General features: G+C 39.9%; 1 protein-coding gene across 1 annotated transcript in view; it reads left to right on the top strand.

Moving 5' to 3' along the window:
• Positions 1-11,706, top strand: part of LOC103604617 (UDP-N-acetylglucosamine transferase subunit ALG14 homolog) — a gene marked incomplete at its 5' end in the record, with an annotated part of 28,421 nt that extends 16,715 nt beyond the window's left edge. Inside the window, one exon of the mRNA XM_008589193.1 lies at positions 11,140-11,706. Within this exon, the coding sequence (XP_008587415.1) occupies positions 11,140-11,370 (231 nt within the window). The remainder of the gene's footprint in view (positions 1-11,139) is intronic.
• Between the last annotated feature and the right edge of the window lie 7,215 nt (positions 11,707-18,921).

The following is an 18,921-nucleotide window of genomic DNA, read 5'->3' on the forward strand; positions in this document are numbered from 1 at the left end:
TCCTTGTCTAAAAAATAAGGAGAGCAACACCTACTTCACACAGCTATTTCAAGGTTTAAATGAGGTAATTATGCAAAACGCCACACTTAAGCTCTATGCCCAGCAAGTAGTAGATGCCCAGTAGATGTCAGTGTCTTTCCCTTTCCTCCTCAAGCTGAAGGGAAAGAATTGAACAAAATGACTCCCTGAGGCTGCATCTAGTTCTAGCTATTTGTGCTTCTTGGAGAGCTGCATAATACAGGGTGTGGGGAAAACAAAAGGAAAAAATACTACATTAGTAGCATTCAAAGACCTCAGTGAAAACATTTCAGAAGGTTGAAAATATAATGAAAACAAAAAAAGACCACGAAGGCAGGAAATTGTCACCTTGACCATTTGGTCCAGAGAACAGGAAAACTAAAAGATTCAGTTTCCTTAATTGAACATAGGAACATCCAGGAAGGTTGGGAAAACAATGTCTGATTAGCCTGGCAATGATCTTTAGTGATGGTGCTGAGGAGGCATGGCCTGACCATTCTGACAAAAAAAAATTTTAAGTTGTTATTAATGTATTTTTTATAATGGAACATCAGGGCAAGGAAATGAAATACCAACCTAGTGTGGGCACTGACAACCTCTGTGCTCCTGTGCCTACTCTGCACTTAAAGTCTCCAAACTGTGTAGAGCTTTGGATCTGTAGGATGTAACATTCATGGAAACCACAGTTGGGTATCCCTAGGTTCTGGTGGGGACATTGGAGCCTAATGTCTGTCGGGCCTCCCTGAGCCAGAGGCCGACAAAACTGAGCGGGAAGAGACCCCGGTCCAGCCGGGGGTCCCTTGTGGGGCTGAGCGGGATGATGAGTGTCGCTGGCACGGCCCTTCCCCCCCAGGACCTTCCTCCCCGGGGGCCGAGAAAGAACACCACCGAGCCAGGAGAGTGGTCAAAGCCGGAACTCCGTTTATTTGCAGGGCGGCACAGCTTATATAGGGAAAAAGGGCAGGGCGGGTTTTGATATGAGAGATCAAGCAAAGAGCCAATAAGAAGGGCTTAAAAGGATAGGGTGAGGTCATGGGGAGGCTTTATGCGAATACGGAACTAAAGTTGCTGAATCACTGGGACCCGGAAGAGCGAGGCTGGCAGCTACGTGCCGTTGAGCGCTAGTGAAATGGTGGCCGCGGAGCGCATGAAATGGCGCCCGTGCACGTCAGGGCGCATGCGCGCAAAGTTATGCCCAACATCTCCCCCTTTTGTTTTTGTATGCCGGGGTGTGACCTCTGTCTTAGGTTGTCCAGATTTGTCTGGATCTTACCCGTCATTGAGCATCACACAGCTTGTGATAATTTTTGGGTGTGGCCCCTGCCTTAGGTTGCCCTGGATTTACCAGGGTCTTACCCGTCTTTGGGAGCTCACACAGCCTGATGGGGAGACTTAGTCGTAACTTTGGGGATCTTGAGGGGCCAAGCGCTGATAATGAACTTGTACATTCATAAGTTGAATGGTTTCAAGCCTCTTTTGTACAAACTGAATAAGTTTGTTAAGAATACAGGGTCCCAGAGTGACTACCATTAGAAGTAAAAGGAGGGGACCGAGGAAGGGTAAGAGATAGGGGAGGAAGCCCATTGAAGCCCGTCCAAAAGAAGCTATTTTGGAGATCTTGTCGTCTTTTTTCCAAGTCTTCTTGAAGTTTCTTGATTTTGTCTTGGACGATGCCCGAGCGATTTGCGTAGAAGCAGCATTCTTCCTGTAAAAACAAGCACAAGCCTCCTTTTTCGGCAGTTAGTAGGTCTAACCCTCTTCTATTTTGCAGTACTACCCCTGCTAAGGAGTCTAACTGGGACTGAAGATCTAAAATAGTATTGGCGATTGTTTGCATATCACTGATTAATTGTTGGGATAATTTGTTATAATAATGAGAGGAAAATCCTATACCAGCGGTTCCAGTGGCCACTCCGGTGGCTACTCCCAGCCCGATGAGGAGGGGGAGTTGAACTAAAGTTGCTGAATCACTGGGACCTGGAAGGGCGAGGCTAGCAGCTACGTGCCGTTGAGCGCTAGTGAAATGGTGGCCGCGGAGCGCATGAACTGGCGCCCGTGCGCGTCAGGGCGCATGCGCGCAAAGTTATGCCCAACAAATGTCTGCATGTCTTCATCACCTATTTAGCTACCATCCCTGTAGCTCAGCCCAAACCCTAAAAAGAGATTGGGAAGTCTAGTTTCCCATACAAGGGCAGAATAGCCAGCTCTTGTTTTGAAATGAACAAGATCAGGCTTATTTATCATATCATCAGGCTTGTCCACTAGGTTATAGCTACAGACCTTCAAAGCCATTTTGGCCACAGGCTGAGAAATACACTACAAGGACACCACAGATCCAGAGCAGAGCAGAGGAAGCTCAGGAATCATTCAATCATCCACCATCTGTGGAAATCCAGAAAATACTGCTCTTCGTAATCAGTCTCCTTCTATCATTTTTTCATATAAGTGTCACTTGGAGTGAATCGGGCAGTGAAAAAATATGACTGGAAGATAAAGAGCCCAAAATGGATGGTTGGTTACTGTTATCAGGTATCCTCTGAAGGGCTGGATAAATCATGCCAGGTCAATGCTGTGCCTGTGACAGAGTAGCAGGTCTTGAGGACAACATTGGCACAACCCATGCAATCTCTCTATTTCATAAGACTCCGGCCTTTGTTCTATACAGGACTCTTAAAGTTTGAAAAATGCCATGAACACATTACCTCACTCTTAGATGGATAATAATAATAGCTACCATTTATTGACACTTTACCATGGGCCGAGCACTGTGTTAAATGCTTTACATATCTTACTTTATTTAATCTCCACAGCAACATTATTGAGCAGACACTGTTTTCCTGGTGTTATATTTGCTTCTGGTTGGATTACTATTCCTCAGGCCTAACATTCTCTACTTTACCACTGCAGACTCCCAAGAAGAGAAAACATCAAAAGTGATTATCCCCCTCCCCCTAAGAACCAGCAGGTCCAACCCCATCTAGCCCTATGTCTTTGTTTACATTCTTCACCATAAGACGTTCAAGTCTCTGAGATACAGTTTCACCTGAGCATAACAGCTCTGCTTAACTGTAATCTGTCTCAAGCTGCCACTCCTCCCCAATCCCCAAGCCATTTCATTGGCCCTCAGTAGCTCAGTCAGTCCAGAGAAAATGTATCAACCTCTTTCCTGACTCTGGCTCTAATCATCTGATTCTGCCCAGAACACCATACCACTTCAGCAGATGTTAGCTCAGAAGTCACCTTCTCAGAAAGGTCTTTGTTCTCTGTATCACCCTGTTCCCTTATCCTGCTTTATGTTATATGTTCTTACATGTATCTGTTATTTTCTGTCTACCACTGGGACGTAAACTTTGTGCAGGCAGAGACTTTTGTTTACTAATACATCCTAATTCCCAGAAAGTATCTGGCATATTATCTTTGATCAATAAAATATTTCTTGAATAAATGCATCCATAAATGGGGAAACTAAAATACGGAGTGGGTCATATTGCTGTTAAGCAGCCAACTCAAGTCTGCATGATGGCAAAGCCCTGGCCCGTAAGCACCATGTTATTCAACCTCTTGGATGTGAATGCACGACGAGCAGGAATATTCTGGCCTATCTGAAATAATCAGTGGTAAGATGTCAGTATAGGGAACTTACCAATTGGGCAAGATTCTACAGGACCAACGTTTGTTATTCTTCTCAGTTATTTATTTGATTAAATTGGAAAAAGTTTGAGTTGTCACCATGTAAAATTTAAGTAACTGATATTTGAGGAACTAGAAATAAATTAGTGTCCTTAAAACGTTAGTGCATAAGCCTAGATAAAAACAATTCATAGCTTACCTTTTCAATATAATTTAAAAGAAGAAGAAAGCTATACCTTGGTAAAGAGAAATAGGAAAGTGTCTAGATGGACTGATCAACTAATGCCTATGTAGGAACATGGAGCAGAAATAGTTTTATAAGTGGAAAAGTAGACCTCAAAGTGCTATACACAGTGCTAGGCATCTATAATGAACAGTAATTTATTGTATGTTCTCAAATAGCTAGAAGAAATGAGCTCAAAAACTCTCATCACAAAGAAATGATAAATTTTTGTGACGATCAATATGCTAGTTACCCTGATTTGATCATCACACATTGTATACATGTGTTGAAATATAACTCTGTACCCTATATCCAATCAATACGTGTGAATTAAAAAGTAAATAATTTTTTTAACTGCTATATACACAACAATGACAACTCTGAAAATTATGTCAGCAATAGAATTGTAAGAGAACTTGAGGTTCATAAATAGTTGCCAATTCAAGTGTTTAGGATTTATTTGGTTATTTCACGTTGGTCTTGGTATTTAGATGTTTCTGTTGAACTGTTACTACTCCCATGATTAAATATACATAAGAAAGAAGAAATACAGTGTGCTCTAATGTGAGCCAGGCAAATACGTCATTCCCATCTGCTACACATCCTCTTCCTCCCTGCTGTCCACATGCGCTGATCAGTGACATTCAGCACTGCCCTTCTTCAGGCTTCACCCCCAGCCTTCCTGTCCTCTGACTGTAACCTCTACATGTTATACAACACCGGCCCTCCAACTGCATTTTCTTCGTTACTCCCTTGATTACTCTCAGATGCTTCTCTGTCGAGTTTTCTGAGGTTTCGGCCCACTGCTCTTGCCCTCCTTCTCTCTTCCAAGAGGCCTTTTGCTTATTCTTTCCATACCCTGGAGCACTCACTGGTCTCTTTTCATTATGTAACCCTCATCCATGTTTCAGCCTGTCTGCTTCCTGTGCTCATGGTCCAGTGCTTTTAGCCCTGCCTGAGGACGTCCTATGACTGTTCTGATGTGGTCCATTCCCTCTGACTCTGCATTTGCTGCTTTCAGAATCTTTGTTCCTCCCATACTAGTTAGGATTCTTGGTAGCAAACCATCCACTCTGGCTGATTGAAACAGAAGAATTTAGTGAAAGGCTATTGAGAACTCAGAATTACCAGGAATGCTAATGAAGTAGGCTAAGAAACTGAGGGGCAAAGTGGGAACTGAGCAGCTAGAACCATGGCCAGAATTCCATGGACACAGAGCTGGTTTCAGGGGACATGGCTGCCACCACTGCTGTACAGTGGAAGCTGCAACTGGCATCACTGGCACAGGGTGCTGCACCCTACCAGTGGCACCTTTGCCACCAGAACAGCTTCTCCAGCCCTGCCTCTCTGCACCACTAGTTCCTGGTCAGATCTAGGCTGAGGCATCTGGCCAAGTCACTGTTCCATCTACTAGCTGCAAAGGGGGCCTGGAAAGGAGTATCTCGCTTCTGCCATAAGAGATGAGCTCTGCCTGCCACCATAGAGTGGGAAATTGCTCAAACAGATTTTAGTCAGGTACAAAACAAAACAAAAGACCACGTGGCCTGATTCAAAACAATTGTTTTATTAAACTTTCTACAACTTCCTTAAATATTTGAAGCTATTTCTTCTAACCTCTCACCCAGCAAGATTCTAGAACATAGTTCAGTGCAAAATTAAAACTTTAGGGGTCATAGATTTATATACAAAGATAATATAACTGCATGATTTAGAATGAAAAAAAAAAACAGGAGTCAGCCTAAATTTCCAACAATAAATTTCCAACAATAACCATTTCCTTTTAACAAAGAAATGGTTAGATGAATTATGGGATATTCGTTGGATTAAATATATACCAGGAGTCAGCCTAAATTTCCAACAATAAATTTCCAACAATAACCATTTTCCTTTTAACAAAGAAATGGTTAGATGAATTATGGGATATTCGTTGGATTAAATATATACAGTCATTAAAAATCAAGGATTTTTAGAAAGTATTTTAAAACAAAAATATAAAAAGAACCTTACAACATTTATATGTAAGCTCACAATTATGTGCATATATGAATATATATGTTAGAATTTAAATATATGCATAAAGATATAAATTAGAAGGGAATATACCAAAATGTCAACAGTGGTGAGATTAGAAGGATTACTTTCTTCTTTGTGCTTCTCTGTATTTTTCACATTGAACTGAAAACTTAGTAATATTTGAAAGAAATTCCAGAGGGCAGACTTCCTGTGCCATTATTATCCTTTATCATGCTCTCAGAAAGTACATTTTTTTCCCAAACCAACCTCATGAATCAAATACTTTGAATTCTTACTCTTTCTTCCTGGTGTCAAAAGTACTCACCCTTTTCTGTAATCAGTTCCTTCCACCTCAGTTTGTTCCCACTGATCTTTATGGTCACATAAAGAGCCTTCATTCCATTCTCTAAACCCTTTACTCAGCCTTGATTAGCTTGTCCAGCTCCTTCCTGAGCTTCCCTCTCCCACAGTGTGCTTACTTTTGCCCTGCCCTGTATTTTAGCCCGATGATTCATTAAAATAGCCATCTCCGAGATTTCCATTACTCTTCTCTTGGCCACATATGAAGATCTTTTCTCTATCTCTATCTTTGTAGCTTGGCAGGCTTTGAGAAACATTATTGATCATTTCATCATCTTTGACTCATTTTTAGGGATAGGCAAGTAACCCTGTGGTTTTCCTCTTACTTCTCTAAACATTCTTAAAGCACCTTACTTGACTTGGCTGTCTGGTAAGCCTTACAAGCTTCTCTTCTTCCTGTGTCTCCTAACTATTTGTACATGTCAGAGTTTGCTCCCTTCCTTATATCCCTCATATACCTATCTACATAGTGGAGCCAATATTCTATAAATGAAGTGTTGATTTTGACAGAACCCGTGACTTCCATATAGGCTGCCCACTCAGCTTTGACAATGGGCTGTAGTTCTCCAGCTTCGTCCATGGCCCAAGGAGCTCAATAATACCTTACCTTCAGCTCTGTTTCTGCAGTTCATGTCCTCTCTCCAGCCTACAACTCCATCAGCAAGAGGCTGTCAGAAAGCCTGGTTTTCAGACCAGAGTCTCAGAGTTGGATTTTCCTTCTCTGTGCAGTCTCTTAAGATGGAAGCCTTAGGGAGTCTCCATCTGGCTTTCAATCTTACCGTCATGTGTTCTCTCTTGGATCACCCTCAACTTCGTGGTCTCTGATCTACAAACCAACCCAGGACCCCAAAGATCTTGGTGCATATTTGTGGGGGGGGGGAGATCCTACTGGGTTAGGAGTAGAGTTCAGACTACTCAAGTTAAATATGAGGGTACTTCAAAAGTTCATAGAAAGATTCATATTATCTTTTAATTCTGTTTTTCCAAGAACTATTTGAAGTAACCTCATGTATCTTTTCACACATACTGATGTTATATTTCAGCCAACGAGACTTGACCTGTGATAACCCAGATCTACAGAAAAACAATCCTGTTGTAATTATTCTTAGCCCTTGACCTGGTTCATCTACCCTCATGACTTAGTATTTGTATTAGCCCTGTGTCTTTCCATTTTCTAGAACTATAATTTATATAATCTTTAGCACATCCCTTGGACTTCCTGCTCTTGGAGATTATTTGTTGATTAGTAAATTCATCCAACAGACACACATTGAACACCTACTTGTTGGCAGTGGGGATGGTCAAATACCCATCAGGGAGTTAGACAAAATAAAGGACTATGTCAATTAGTGTGCTTTTTACTGCCAGTGACAGAAATCCTGATTGAAAATGGCTTAGGCAAAGATGGAATGTATTCTCTCACATACCTGGCAAGTGTGAGAATAGATCTGGTTTCCTTCAGGCATAGCTGGATCTTAAATCCTGCTTTGCGGACCTGGCCTGTCTTCATCTCTCAGCTCTGTTTTGTGATGGCTTCATTCTCAAGCTCTCTGTGTGGTGGCAAGATAGGTGTTAACCGTGCCAGGTCCACATCTTGCTAGGTTCCAGAATAGTAGAGAAGGTGCTGTTTTCTCAGCACCTTCAACAAGTGTCCCACTAAGTCTTGTGGTTTCTGACTGAATTATGTGCTCTTCCTGAACCATGACCTTCACAGAAGAATTCAGTGTTCCGATTGGTCAGTCTGGAGTCGTATGTCCTCTACTTACAGCTAGGTGTGGAGTTAGCTCTACTCAAGCACTTAAATTGAGAGTGAGGGATACAGTGGTCCCCCTGAGATAAAGATGAACGGATGTGGAATGATAAGAAGAAAGAAAGTCAGGTACAGCCACTATGACAGCCAGCCACACAAGTGTTTGTGATAAGTGTGTATGGTAGAGTTACAAAAGGTCAAATCTGGCAAATTTGACTCCCAGTGGGATGGGCAAAGAAGGATTCACTTATCCCCTACCCCCTTGTTCCTTCCTTTCCTTCCTTCTGCCTTTCAGCAAAATTTAGTGAATGCCTCCTTTGTTCCAGGTGCAGGGTAAGATAGCTCCAACCTTTATATTGGAGCTATAACATCATGTTTACCCAGACTGTCTCAGTGAATTCTGTTTTTTGTTCAGTGCTTAGAATAAGAGCTATAACATCATGTTTACCCAGACTGTCTCAGTGAATTCTGTTTTTTGTTCAGTGCTTAGAATAAGTCTCTCTGGTACACTTCCTTGAATAATGAAAACTCCATAATCCAAACTTTTTTAAAATAATTTTTGCCTATGCTGCTACAAAACTGAGTTATAACCTGTGCCTAATTAAAAGTAGCTTTCTTTAGCCTAGGTGTTCCTTCGGATTAGGTTTGTTGTGTTTTTGTTTTTTTTTTAAATAATCCTTGGTTTATGGTTTTGTGGTTTTATTGTACCTGGGACCTTTGTAGTAAGGTGCCTCAAAATATAGAGATACAACAGAGATAAACAAACAAAATACCTTTAATTTCCATTTTACCTTCACAGTCTCTCTACTTCTGATCTCTGGCAGGTTGTTAATGCATCTCCCATCAGTGGCCAGTCTTTTCCCCTCCCATATACAGACACCTCTATCGGTGGACACTTAACTTTTATATGGAGTGTCCACCAGATGTTGAAATGAACACGTCGATGTGTACATTTTTTTAAAGACAACAAATGTGAAAATATTGTTTTGACATTCAAAATCCAACAAGCAATCCTTGCATTATTTTTTATTTTGTTTTTATTTTGTTCTGTACTATTGAGAAGAATGTTGAGAAAAGCGACACAAATAAATAATCCAAGGATTAGGGAGTACATTAACACAGTGGTTGTCAACTGGAGACATCTGGCAATGTTTGGAGTCATTCTTGATAGTCGACTACTGGAATCTTACGGTTAAAGGACAGGGATGCTGCTAAACATCCTATGATGCACAGGACAGATCCCCACAACTAAAAGTTATCCAGTCCAAAACATCAATAGTGCCTTACATTAGTAGGATTTTAAGGATTCTAAACCCTGAAAGGATTCAGAGAAAGTTTGTAATTTCATCTTATGACAAAAACTAGAGGCAAATTAGCATCATAAAATTATAGAATCCTGGAGCTGACAGTCCAGTCTCCCCATTTTCTAGAGAAGGGATCTGAGTCACATAGGAAAAAAGTGACTTGAAGCAAAATAACTCCTTAACTTCCTAAACATATTATCAGGCAACTTGCCCAAACTCTGTGCTTCAGTTTCCTCATCTACAAATAGGAACAGTAAACTTGCCTCAAACGATTGCTGTGAGGATTAACTAAAATATAATACATGTAAAATGTTTAGCATAGTACCTGCCTGTAGTGAGTTGTTAATAAATGATGGTGGTGAGGGCTGAGGTGGTGATTATCATTACTGCTACTTCCCAGAGTCACAGAGCTAGTTTGCAGCTTGTCTAACACTGTTCTCCTGACTGTCAGTCCCATTTTCTTTCAATTACACTGCCTTAAGAAACTATGAGGAAAGGTTATTGGGGAACTTAACGGAAATTAAAGATGACCAGTATGGAGAGCAGCTTAGTCTCTGGTAATTCAAAAAGAAAGTCTGAATGAAAGTTTTCCATAAAAGACAGAAAGTGGGTTTGGATTGTAGATAGAGAGCTTCAAGGAAGACATAAGAAAGGTGGGTCCCACCTGAAACAGACTACCCTCTCTCTTCCCAAAGATCTGTGAATGGTGTTCCATGTGATTACATCTCCAGGAAAGATGGAGCCTAGACCCGATGACCATTATCAAACCCATGCAGCCCTAATCATGTTCACATGGAGGCAGGATGTCTGTCTGTTAGGGAGAGTCCCTGAAGTCACAAATGGTTTGACCATATATCTGGGACCCTTCCAACTCTAAGATTGTCTGGTGTCTGTTAAGTTTTGTGGACCTTGAACTGGTAAGGTCATATAATATTGTAGATCATGCCCAATAGGCATGTGTAGATAACCACAAACTTCATGTTTTATGGTTTGTGGAATAAAGTGCTTTATTAGGTTTTACTAATTCAGTCAACATGAGCATATGATTAAGATGTTGTATAAAATGCTTTTTCCTCTGAAAATAGTAATAAGTTACCTTACCAACAATTCTGTGAAATAGGTTTCTCTCATTTTCTTAAAGGACTTAAAAATTCTTTGCAGTTGTTCTATGAGTTGAATTTTTACTTCTCTTGTTAGGTTAGTCAACTAAATTGTTTCTAACCAGTGCTTTCTATAAAAATTAGCAGAATTCCAAAGCATTAAAACTCTTATGCATTACAAGTGTAGACTAAAACCTCTCATGGGACAATCTCATTCATGTGGTGATCTTATCTTGAATATCCCATTTGTTGGATTGAACCCCTAAAGTGATTCCACATCCCACAAAAATATTCTTCATAATTAATCAGTTAAAGACATTTTCTCCTTCATCAATAACAAGTTGGTACATGAAAGAAAACTGAATGGATCTTAGTTGGTTTTATCTATTTTTTATATATTTGTGTGACATTCAAAATCCACAAAGTAGTCGGAGAGCAACACATGCCCGTCCAATGAGTACTGACTTAACACTGGGCACCGCATTAGAAGTTAGAAGTTGAGTTATTTGCCCCAAGTCACACAGTTGGTAAGCTGGAGAACCAAGACAACACAGCCCTGCCTGGCTCCTAAGTGCATGGGCTTAAATATTTGCTGTTTGCTGTATCCTGGTTCTTGACAAGGAAGGACTCATTAGAATAATAAACAAATCTCTAAGATCAGACTGTTCTTAATGCAAAATGCCTCCTTTAGATTAGTATTCTGTATTTTAATTTGACCTTCAACTTTCTTTTTTTTTTAAGGTGTTGTGTAATGGACCAGGAACATGTGTTCCTATCGTTGTATCGGCCCTTCTCCTTGGGATACTAGGAATAAAGAAGGTGATCATTGTCTACGTTGAAAGCATCTGCCGCGTGGAAACTTTATCCTTGTCCGGAAAGATTCTGTTTCATCTCTCAGATTACTTTATTGTTCAGTGGCCAGCTCTTAAGGAGAAGTACCCTAAATCTGTGTACCTCGGGAGAATTGTTTAACATTGACAAATTACTTCTTTATAATTTTGTATACTTCTGTATAATATTTACTATAATTGAAAAAAAAAAAAAAACCTTTGTGTTTATTGTAAAGACTTCTGAAAGTCCTGAGAATTATTGATGACCAGGAGTAAAAAATGTGCAAATAACTCAGTGGAGAAACCGAGTCTTCTGTTATAAATTAAACATTAATAATAATAACCATTAAGTATTTATGCCTCAGTACACCAAATTTATTTTCTAGATGAAAGTGTAAATATCACTATGTGTAAGTTATCTTCTGACTGTCTTAGTAGTATTTTTTTCTTAGAACTAAATATAGAGTTTGTATAATTAGTAACATTTCCTGTTCTACAGCTTATTTTTTTTTTCTTCAATATTCTGCATTGTAAAAAGAAAAGAAAAAGAAAGGTATTTCGTAGTTCTTGTTCAGATACAAACAGGCTTTATTTCCTGTATGCAAGCAGTAAGGTCCCCTGTGAATCCGTCCAGCGTAAAGGAAGTAGTTATATTAAATTGGCTTCATGACAATTTGCACTTCACAGGCTTCCAGAACCTTGAGCACAAACCAGTGTCGTCTTCTGTTCTTCAGTCTTGCTTTATTGAGTAGTGGACCTCAATCCAGAAAATCTTTTAAAATCTCTTGTTTAATCGTTAAAATAAAAGGTGACCACTGTCTTAGTAATAAAAACATGATTCTATTTATTAAGAATCCAATCTCTCAAAACATTAAAAAAATAATATTTTAGTAAATTCACAATGTCATGACTATAGTTATCTCTGGCATTTTGAGATGTTTAGGCTTCCTAGAGTATGTATTTACTAAATATTTATATGGTGCTTGCTATCTGCCAGGTATTCTTATAAGCACTTTTCAAATATTATCTCATTTAATCCTAAAATGATTAGGTAGGGACTACTATTACGTTAGCCCTCTTATCTGCAGTATTGCTTTTCCTTGGTTTCAGTTACCTATGATCAACCAAGATTTGAAAACATTAACTAGAAAATTCCAGAAATCAGCAATTTATGTTTTAAATTGTGCGCCATTCTGAGTAGCATGATGAAATCTCAACCAGGACATGAATTATCCCTTTGTCTGGCATATCCACACCATTTAAGCTACCCACCCCCACCACATTAGGCATTTAGTAGCTGTCTCAATTATCAGATCAACAGATCACAAGATGAAAAAGGGTGCGTACAGTACTATAAGATATTTTGACAGAGAGAAACCACTTTCACATAACTTTTATTACAGTATATTGTTAATAATTGTTCTATTTTGTTACTATTGTTGTTAATCTCTTACTATGCCTAATTGGTAAATTAAACTTTATCATAGGTATGTATCTACTCATATAGGAAAAAACATAGGATTAGGAACTTTTCATGGTTTCAGGCATCCACTGGGGATCTTGGAACATATCTCCAGTGGATAAGGGGGAAACTACTGTATCCCTATTTTATAAATGACTTGTCCAAGATCACATGACTAGGAAGTGGCAAAGCCAAGAGTCAAATCCAGACAGCCCGGCTTGAGAGCAGGGCCAGTTTCATGGGCATGTGGCCATGTGGATTCAGTGGCCATGGGGCAGCCAAATGGTAGTTCATTGTACTTGGATTTGAATCCTCAAATCTCAGGCACTGGCTCTGTTTTCCACTGACCTGTAGACATGGAGTATCAGACAGTGTATTAGTACAGTTCAACCAGAGCTGAGGTGAAATAAGCCTCTACTTTTCTAGAGAGAAAGTAATTTTGTCAGGGACAGCAACATCTGAATTTATTCATGTTCAAATCTTTCCCTGCTCTGTGCCTTGTTCCTAAGTGTTGCTAAGTAAATGGTTGTTGAGGGAAAGTGGGCTTCATTCAGTTCAGTTAATGCCTGTCTGTGCTACAGAGCAGCAATTTATTCATGTTCAAATCTTTCCCTGCTCTGTGCCTTGTTCCTAAGTGTTGCTAAGTAAATAGTTGTTGAGGGAAAGTGGGCTTCATTCAGTTCAGTTAATGCCTGTCTGTGCTACAGAGCAGCTTCTCTGGGCCCGCACAGCTAATCCTGCTGCAGAGGCTCCTGTCAGGCCAGAGCTTACAATGCTCAGGCCAGAGTTGTAGAAAATATGCCATAATTTTTTCTAGAAACATAGTCCCAGATGTTTTGCAGATTCTTAACTTAGACAGTGGTTAGCCTGGAATGTCAGAGAAAGAATCTGTGTGTGTTATATCACTTAAAGTTTAGAAATATCTTCCCCAGGTTCAGGCTGCTGTCACACATTCAGAGCCAAGCAGAGGCACATGTTATGGAGTCTTCCTGCTCAGTTCCAGATTATTTGGTAAACAAGTACATGCTCTGCTGTGTGTTATTGTTATGGCTAATTTGAGTCCTCAAGGTCCCACTAGCAGAGGAGGCTGACTTGAGATTATACTCATAATAGAGGGCACAGTTGCCCTGCTTTGCATTTCTGTGGCATTCAGAAAAGTAGTGCTCTAGTGAGAAACCGAAGATCAGTAAGTACCTTGTCCTTTCCAATTTCTCTTAAAACACTCTGGAATGCATCTTTTACTGTAGGAGACTGTTCATGAAAAATTAGCTGAATCAGTCTCCAAATGAGAAGCGGGGAAACCACACATCCTGCCCACACCTACTTCCCTGGAAGATTTTTATCTACAGTTCAGCTATCCTGAAAGGTCTCAGCAACTTGCCAGGTCAGAAGGTCTAACTTTCAGATAGGACGCCCAAATCATGACAGGAAGCTTTAGCCTGGAACGAAGAGTGCTATGAAACCATGTCAACAAGAAGAATGTTGTATAATTTTGAACTGAATAGCAAGAGGTCCTTGATAGAAGGGAGATGGCCCAAGCTTCCCCTTATAAAAGCAGCTTGAAACACATTGCTTATTTTACCTTCCAAAGATATATGGAAGGTTAAAACTGGGAAACACACATCCTTACTATGCAGTTCCTTTGGTGGAATTGGTGCTTTATTTTTTCTGAAAATCCCCATCCCCCAAAAGGAGTCTGAAAGCAACATATTAAGCACTTTCTATCAATGATAAGAATGTCATCATGAGTGTTAAAGATTGCCCTTCTCCATACAGGTCAGCGTTTGGGGCCTTATGAGGTTTCTTCCCATGATTTCAGCTCTGACGTTTGATGAGCAGACACCAAAATCTTATTTGCTCTGAAGGTTCTTCTCTTAGCACCCATCACTCTAAGCAGTCTAAAAACAAATTATCTACAATTATGTTTTTGTTGCCAACTCATCTTAAACATGGATTTGACGTAGCTCCTCCTTTTTCCTCCAGAGTAGTTAACTGATGTTAACCTCTGTCGTATTCCTCAAGCAACAAACTTTGGAATCATTTTTGTTTCTTCACTCTTTCTTATCTACATATCACTGGTTGCCTTTTTTCCCCCCAAATATCCCCAGAATTTTCGCTTGTCTTTTCTTCCTATTCTCTCTTCTGTCCTTGGAAGTGCCTTTACTGTTTCTCTCCGTTGTCATCTGAATTCAGCAGGTGATTCTGCCTTTGACCTACTTCATAGTTACCCCTTCCTTTCAGTCCCATAGTCACAACCTACACCAGCTCTTCAACGTAAATTCCCTGTCTGATTAGCATATTTTATTGAGGAACCTAGGCACAGAGATTATATAACTAGAAAGCAACAGAGTTGGCATTTGAAGTAATGCACTCTAGCTCCAGCCAGACTTACCCTAATGGCTATATTATGGTTTTTTGTTTTTGTTAAGTGCTAGAGAGGAAAGGAACAGTGTTATGATGGAATATAAGGTGGTAGGTGCTCGAGATAGGGATATCAGGAAAGGCCTCTGTAAGAAAGGGGACATTTTAGCTGAGTTCTGAAGGATAATGCCTTAAATATTTGTCATCCTCCTACTTCACTTTCCAACTTAGATTTCACCTCCCCCACAAAGTCCTCCTTGTCTCCCACAGCCCAATTTGAGCAACTCCTTCTCTAAACACCTCTGACATAGCCACCCATACCAAAGGTTAACACTGAGTTACATATTGCAGTGCCTTGTACTTAGAAACACCTTAGAAGGAACAAATGAATGATTTTGCTAATTATTTCTTTATGTTTGTCTTAGGTCAGTGATTATACCTCATTCTTGTTTTGTATCCCTGTTTCATTCTTAGTGCTACACAGTTCTGGACAAAACACAGGCATTAACTAAATATATTCTTACATTTTAAGACTTTGTCTAGCCCTGCTTTAGTTATACTTCATCTAGACCAGTGCTTCTCAAACTTTTTGGTCTCAGGAACTCATTACACTCAACAATTAGTGAAGACCCCAGCAAGCTTTTGTGTATATAAGCTATATTTGTTAATATTTACCACATTCAAAATTAGAGAAATTTTTATTTATTTTTGTTTCTTCCTTTGAAAAAAATTTTTTTCCTTTTTTTGTTTTTAGATAAATTTTTAACACAAGAAACACCAGGACATATTCCATTAGCTGTTAGAGCAGTGATATCAAACATGCAGCATCTGGAAAATGACTGTACAATCATGAGAGAATAAGAGGGAAAAGGCAAATAACATACTATTACTATTATTATGAAAATAGTTTTGACCTCATGGACCTCTGAAAAGGTCTTGAGGGCTCCAAGGGACCCCTGGATCACATTTTGAGAACTGCTCCTCTACGTAGTGTCACATCAATGACTTTATCTCTAATAGCTTTTAGTCAGTCAATGATCTGTGTATTAGTTTTCTAGTGCTGTGTAACAAATTGCCAAAAACTTGGTGTCTTAAAACAACATATTATCTCACAGTTCTTTAGGTTAGAAATCCAGACGGGATTCTTTGCTCAGGGTCTCACAGGCTGAAATCAAGGTGATAGACAGGGCTGAGTTGTGATCTGGAACTCTGGATCCTCTTTCAAACGTATTCAGGTAGTTGTTGGCAGAATTCAGGTCCTTGTAACATTATTCATAATAGCCCGAAAGTGGAAACAACCCAAATGTCCACCAACTAATGAATGGTTAAACAATGTGGTATATCCATACGATGGAATATTATTCAGTCACAGAAAAAGGAATGAAGTACTAATGCATGATATAACTAATGCATGTGGATGAACCTTGAAAACACGCCAAGTGAAAAGACCACAGATTATGTGACTCTATTCATATGAAATGTCCAGAGCAGGCACATCCATAGACAGAAAGATTAGGGTTGCCAGGGGCAGTGGAAGCGGGGAATGAAGGGCAACTCCTAATGGGTATGGGGTTTCTTTTTGGGGTGATGAAAATGTTCTGGAATTAGGTAGTGGTGATAACTGTACAACTCTGTGAATATATAACAACCACTGAATTTGTACACTGGGTATATTTTATGGTATGTAAATTATATCTCAGTGGAAAAAACTATCATTAATAGTAATCTATCCATATATATTTGTGGGTGTGTATATAGATGCACAAAGACAAAACAAAAACCAGTATAGCAGCCAGGAAGGCACTAGAAGGACTGTTTTTATTTATTGTGATTCCATTTCATCTCTGCCCACGACCAAGGACGAAATGAAGACTGTGAAGGTGCTTGAGACAAAGAACGGCTCTTAGGTGAAGGGCTGAGTAGAACTAGAAAGAAAGCACTGAGTGAGTGTGGCCTGAAAGAAGACGGTCTCAGCATGAACTAACTCCCTCCACCACTTCACTAAAGAGGCCTCATTAAAGGGCCTCACACCAGCAAAGACCCTCCTCCCTCTGTGAACCAAGATGACAGAGGTGAATTATATTTTTTAAAGTTGGCCTACTACGTGCTCTTGTGCAATTATGACCTTGCCATTTCCCCCGCTAGGGGGAGTTTGATTCCTCTCCCCTTCAACTAGAAATGACTTGACCTGAATCTGAAAGAACACAGCTGAAGTGACATTCTGACTTGGTGTCTTGAAACTCTCACTCTCTGGACAGATGCCCCTCTCAGAACTCAGTCACCATGCTGTGAGAAGCCCAAGCCACGTGGAGAGACCATGTGCAGTCATTCTAGTTGACAGTCACATCTTAGTACAGACTCTGAGTCATCTCAGTCCAGGTGCTAGACATGTGAGGGGAGAAGCCTCCACTTGATTCTGGCCCTGCCATTTGAGTCACTCCCAGCCTTTCTAGTCTTCCCAGCTAAGGCTCAGACACAATGGAGAAGAGAAAGCCCTCCCTTATGTGCCCTGTGAATTGCTGATCCACAGAGTCCATGGGCATGATTAAATGGTGGTTCTTTTCTACCACTAAGTTTTGGGGAAATTTGTTACAAAGCAATAAATAGGTGATTAGAAAAATAACCTTTCAGAAGGAGCTGGTTTCTCCAAAGTTTGGTTACTTTGGCTTAATATTAGAAGAGGAAGCAATTTCTCGCCCTCAAGGCAAAAGTAAGAAGGTGTATTTCCACATTTTCTTACACATAGAGAGGAACAGAATTTGTTTTCTCCTTGCTCCTTGGCCTGTGTGTAGCAGTGAAACAGAAACCAATGGATTCTTCTCAATCTTTTAACCATATGCAGATGAATAAGCAAATGGTTGGACTTGATTCCTAATCTCTTTTCCTTTCCTGTATAACTGAGAGGGTTTTTTTCCACTCTAATAAAATTGGGCATTTAAACAAAGTCATGTGTCACATATATGATGCTTAGCAACAAGAATGTAGAAAAGGAGATAGCTGCTGAGCAGGAAGCCTTAACTGACACCCAAGCCATTCAACTGAAAATAAGAACAATGTTTCCGGCAGAGAAATCTGAAATTTTTTTTCTGTCTAACTTGGAATCCTTTCTCCCCCCTCAGTCTTTTTAGAATAAAAGTTTAAAATGCAGTAACCATAAAGAAAACTTTTTAAAGTTTTCAGTGGAGCTCCAGTGGCAGAGAAATCTGAAATTTTTTTTCTGTCTAACTTGGAATCCTTTCTCCCCCCTCAGTCTTTTTAGGATAAAAGTTTAAAATGCAGTAACCATAAAGAAAACTTTTTAAAGTTTTCAGTGGAGCTCCAGTGATTGAACTGCAATGATTTTTCTATGACATCAAGTAGAGCCACCCTCCCCATCTCTGGGTCCCCAAGCACAGCAATCAAACCGAAGAAAAGTTGAGCCGCGGCAGGAGGGATGAAGGAATCTGGAATGACAGTCAAGGAATGACAGTCTCTTCTTGCCTCTCAAAAAAAAAAAGGGAAAAGAAATTTCATTCTTCAAAGAAAAGGGAAGAAAAACAGGACTTTTATGGAAATACCATATACAGAATTGGCAGGAATTTAGCAAGGAATAAAAAGAATCCAAAATGTTTCCTTATTCAGTTCCAGTCTGGCAGACAAATTAAAAGAAGCTCAATTTTCAAACTGATTGGCCCTGAATTATCTGGACCAAAAACCATGCAAGTTATCTAGAAAGGCCTGTGTTTTGGTCCATTGACAACCCAGTCAAACAAACTGAGTCTACAGCGGCCAGTTGGAGAGAGCTTAAATGTTTTCATCAGAATCTCAGAGAAAACAAAGTATTTATGGATGAGATGATAAAAAGTCTGAGATTTGATCTGAGATCCATCG

Source organism: Galeopterus variegatus, unplaced genomic scaffold (assembly GCF_000696425.1).
Source record: "Galeopterus variegatus unplaced genomic scaffold, G_variegatus-3.0.2 Scaffold5288, whole genome shotgun sequence".
Classification (NCBI taxonomy): domain Eukaryota; kingdom Metazoa; phylum Chordata; class Mammalia; order Dermoptera; family Cynocephalidae; genus Galeopterus; species Galeopterus variegatus.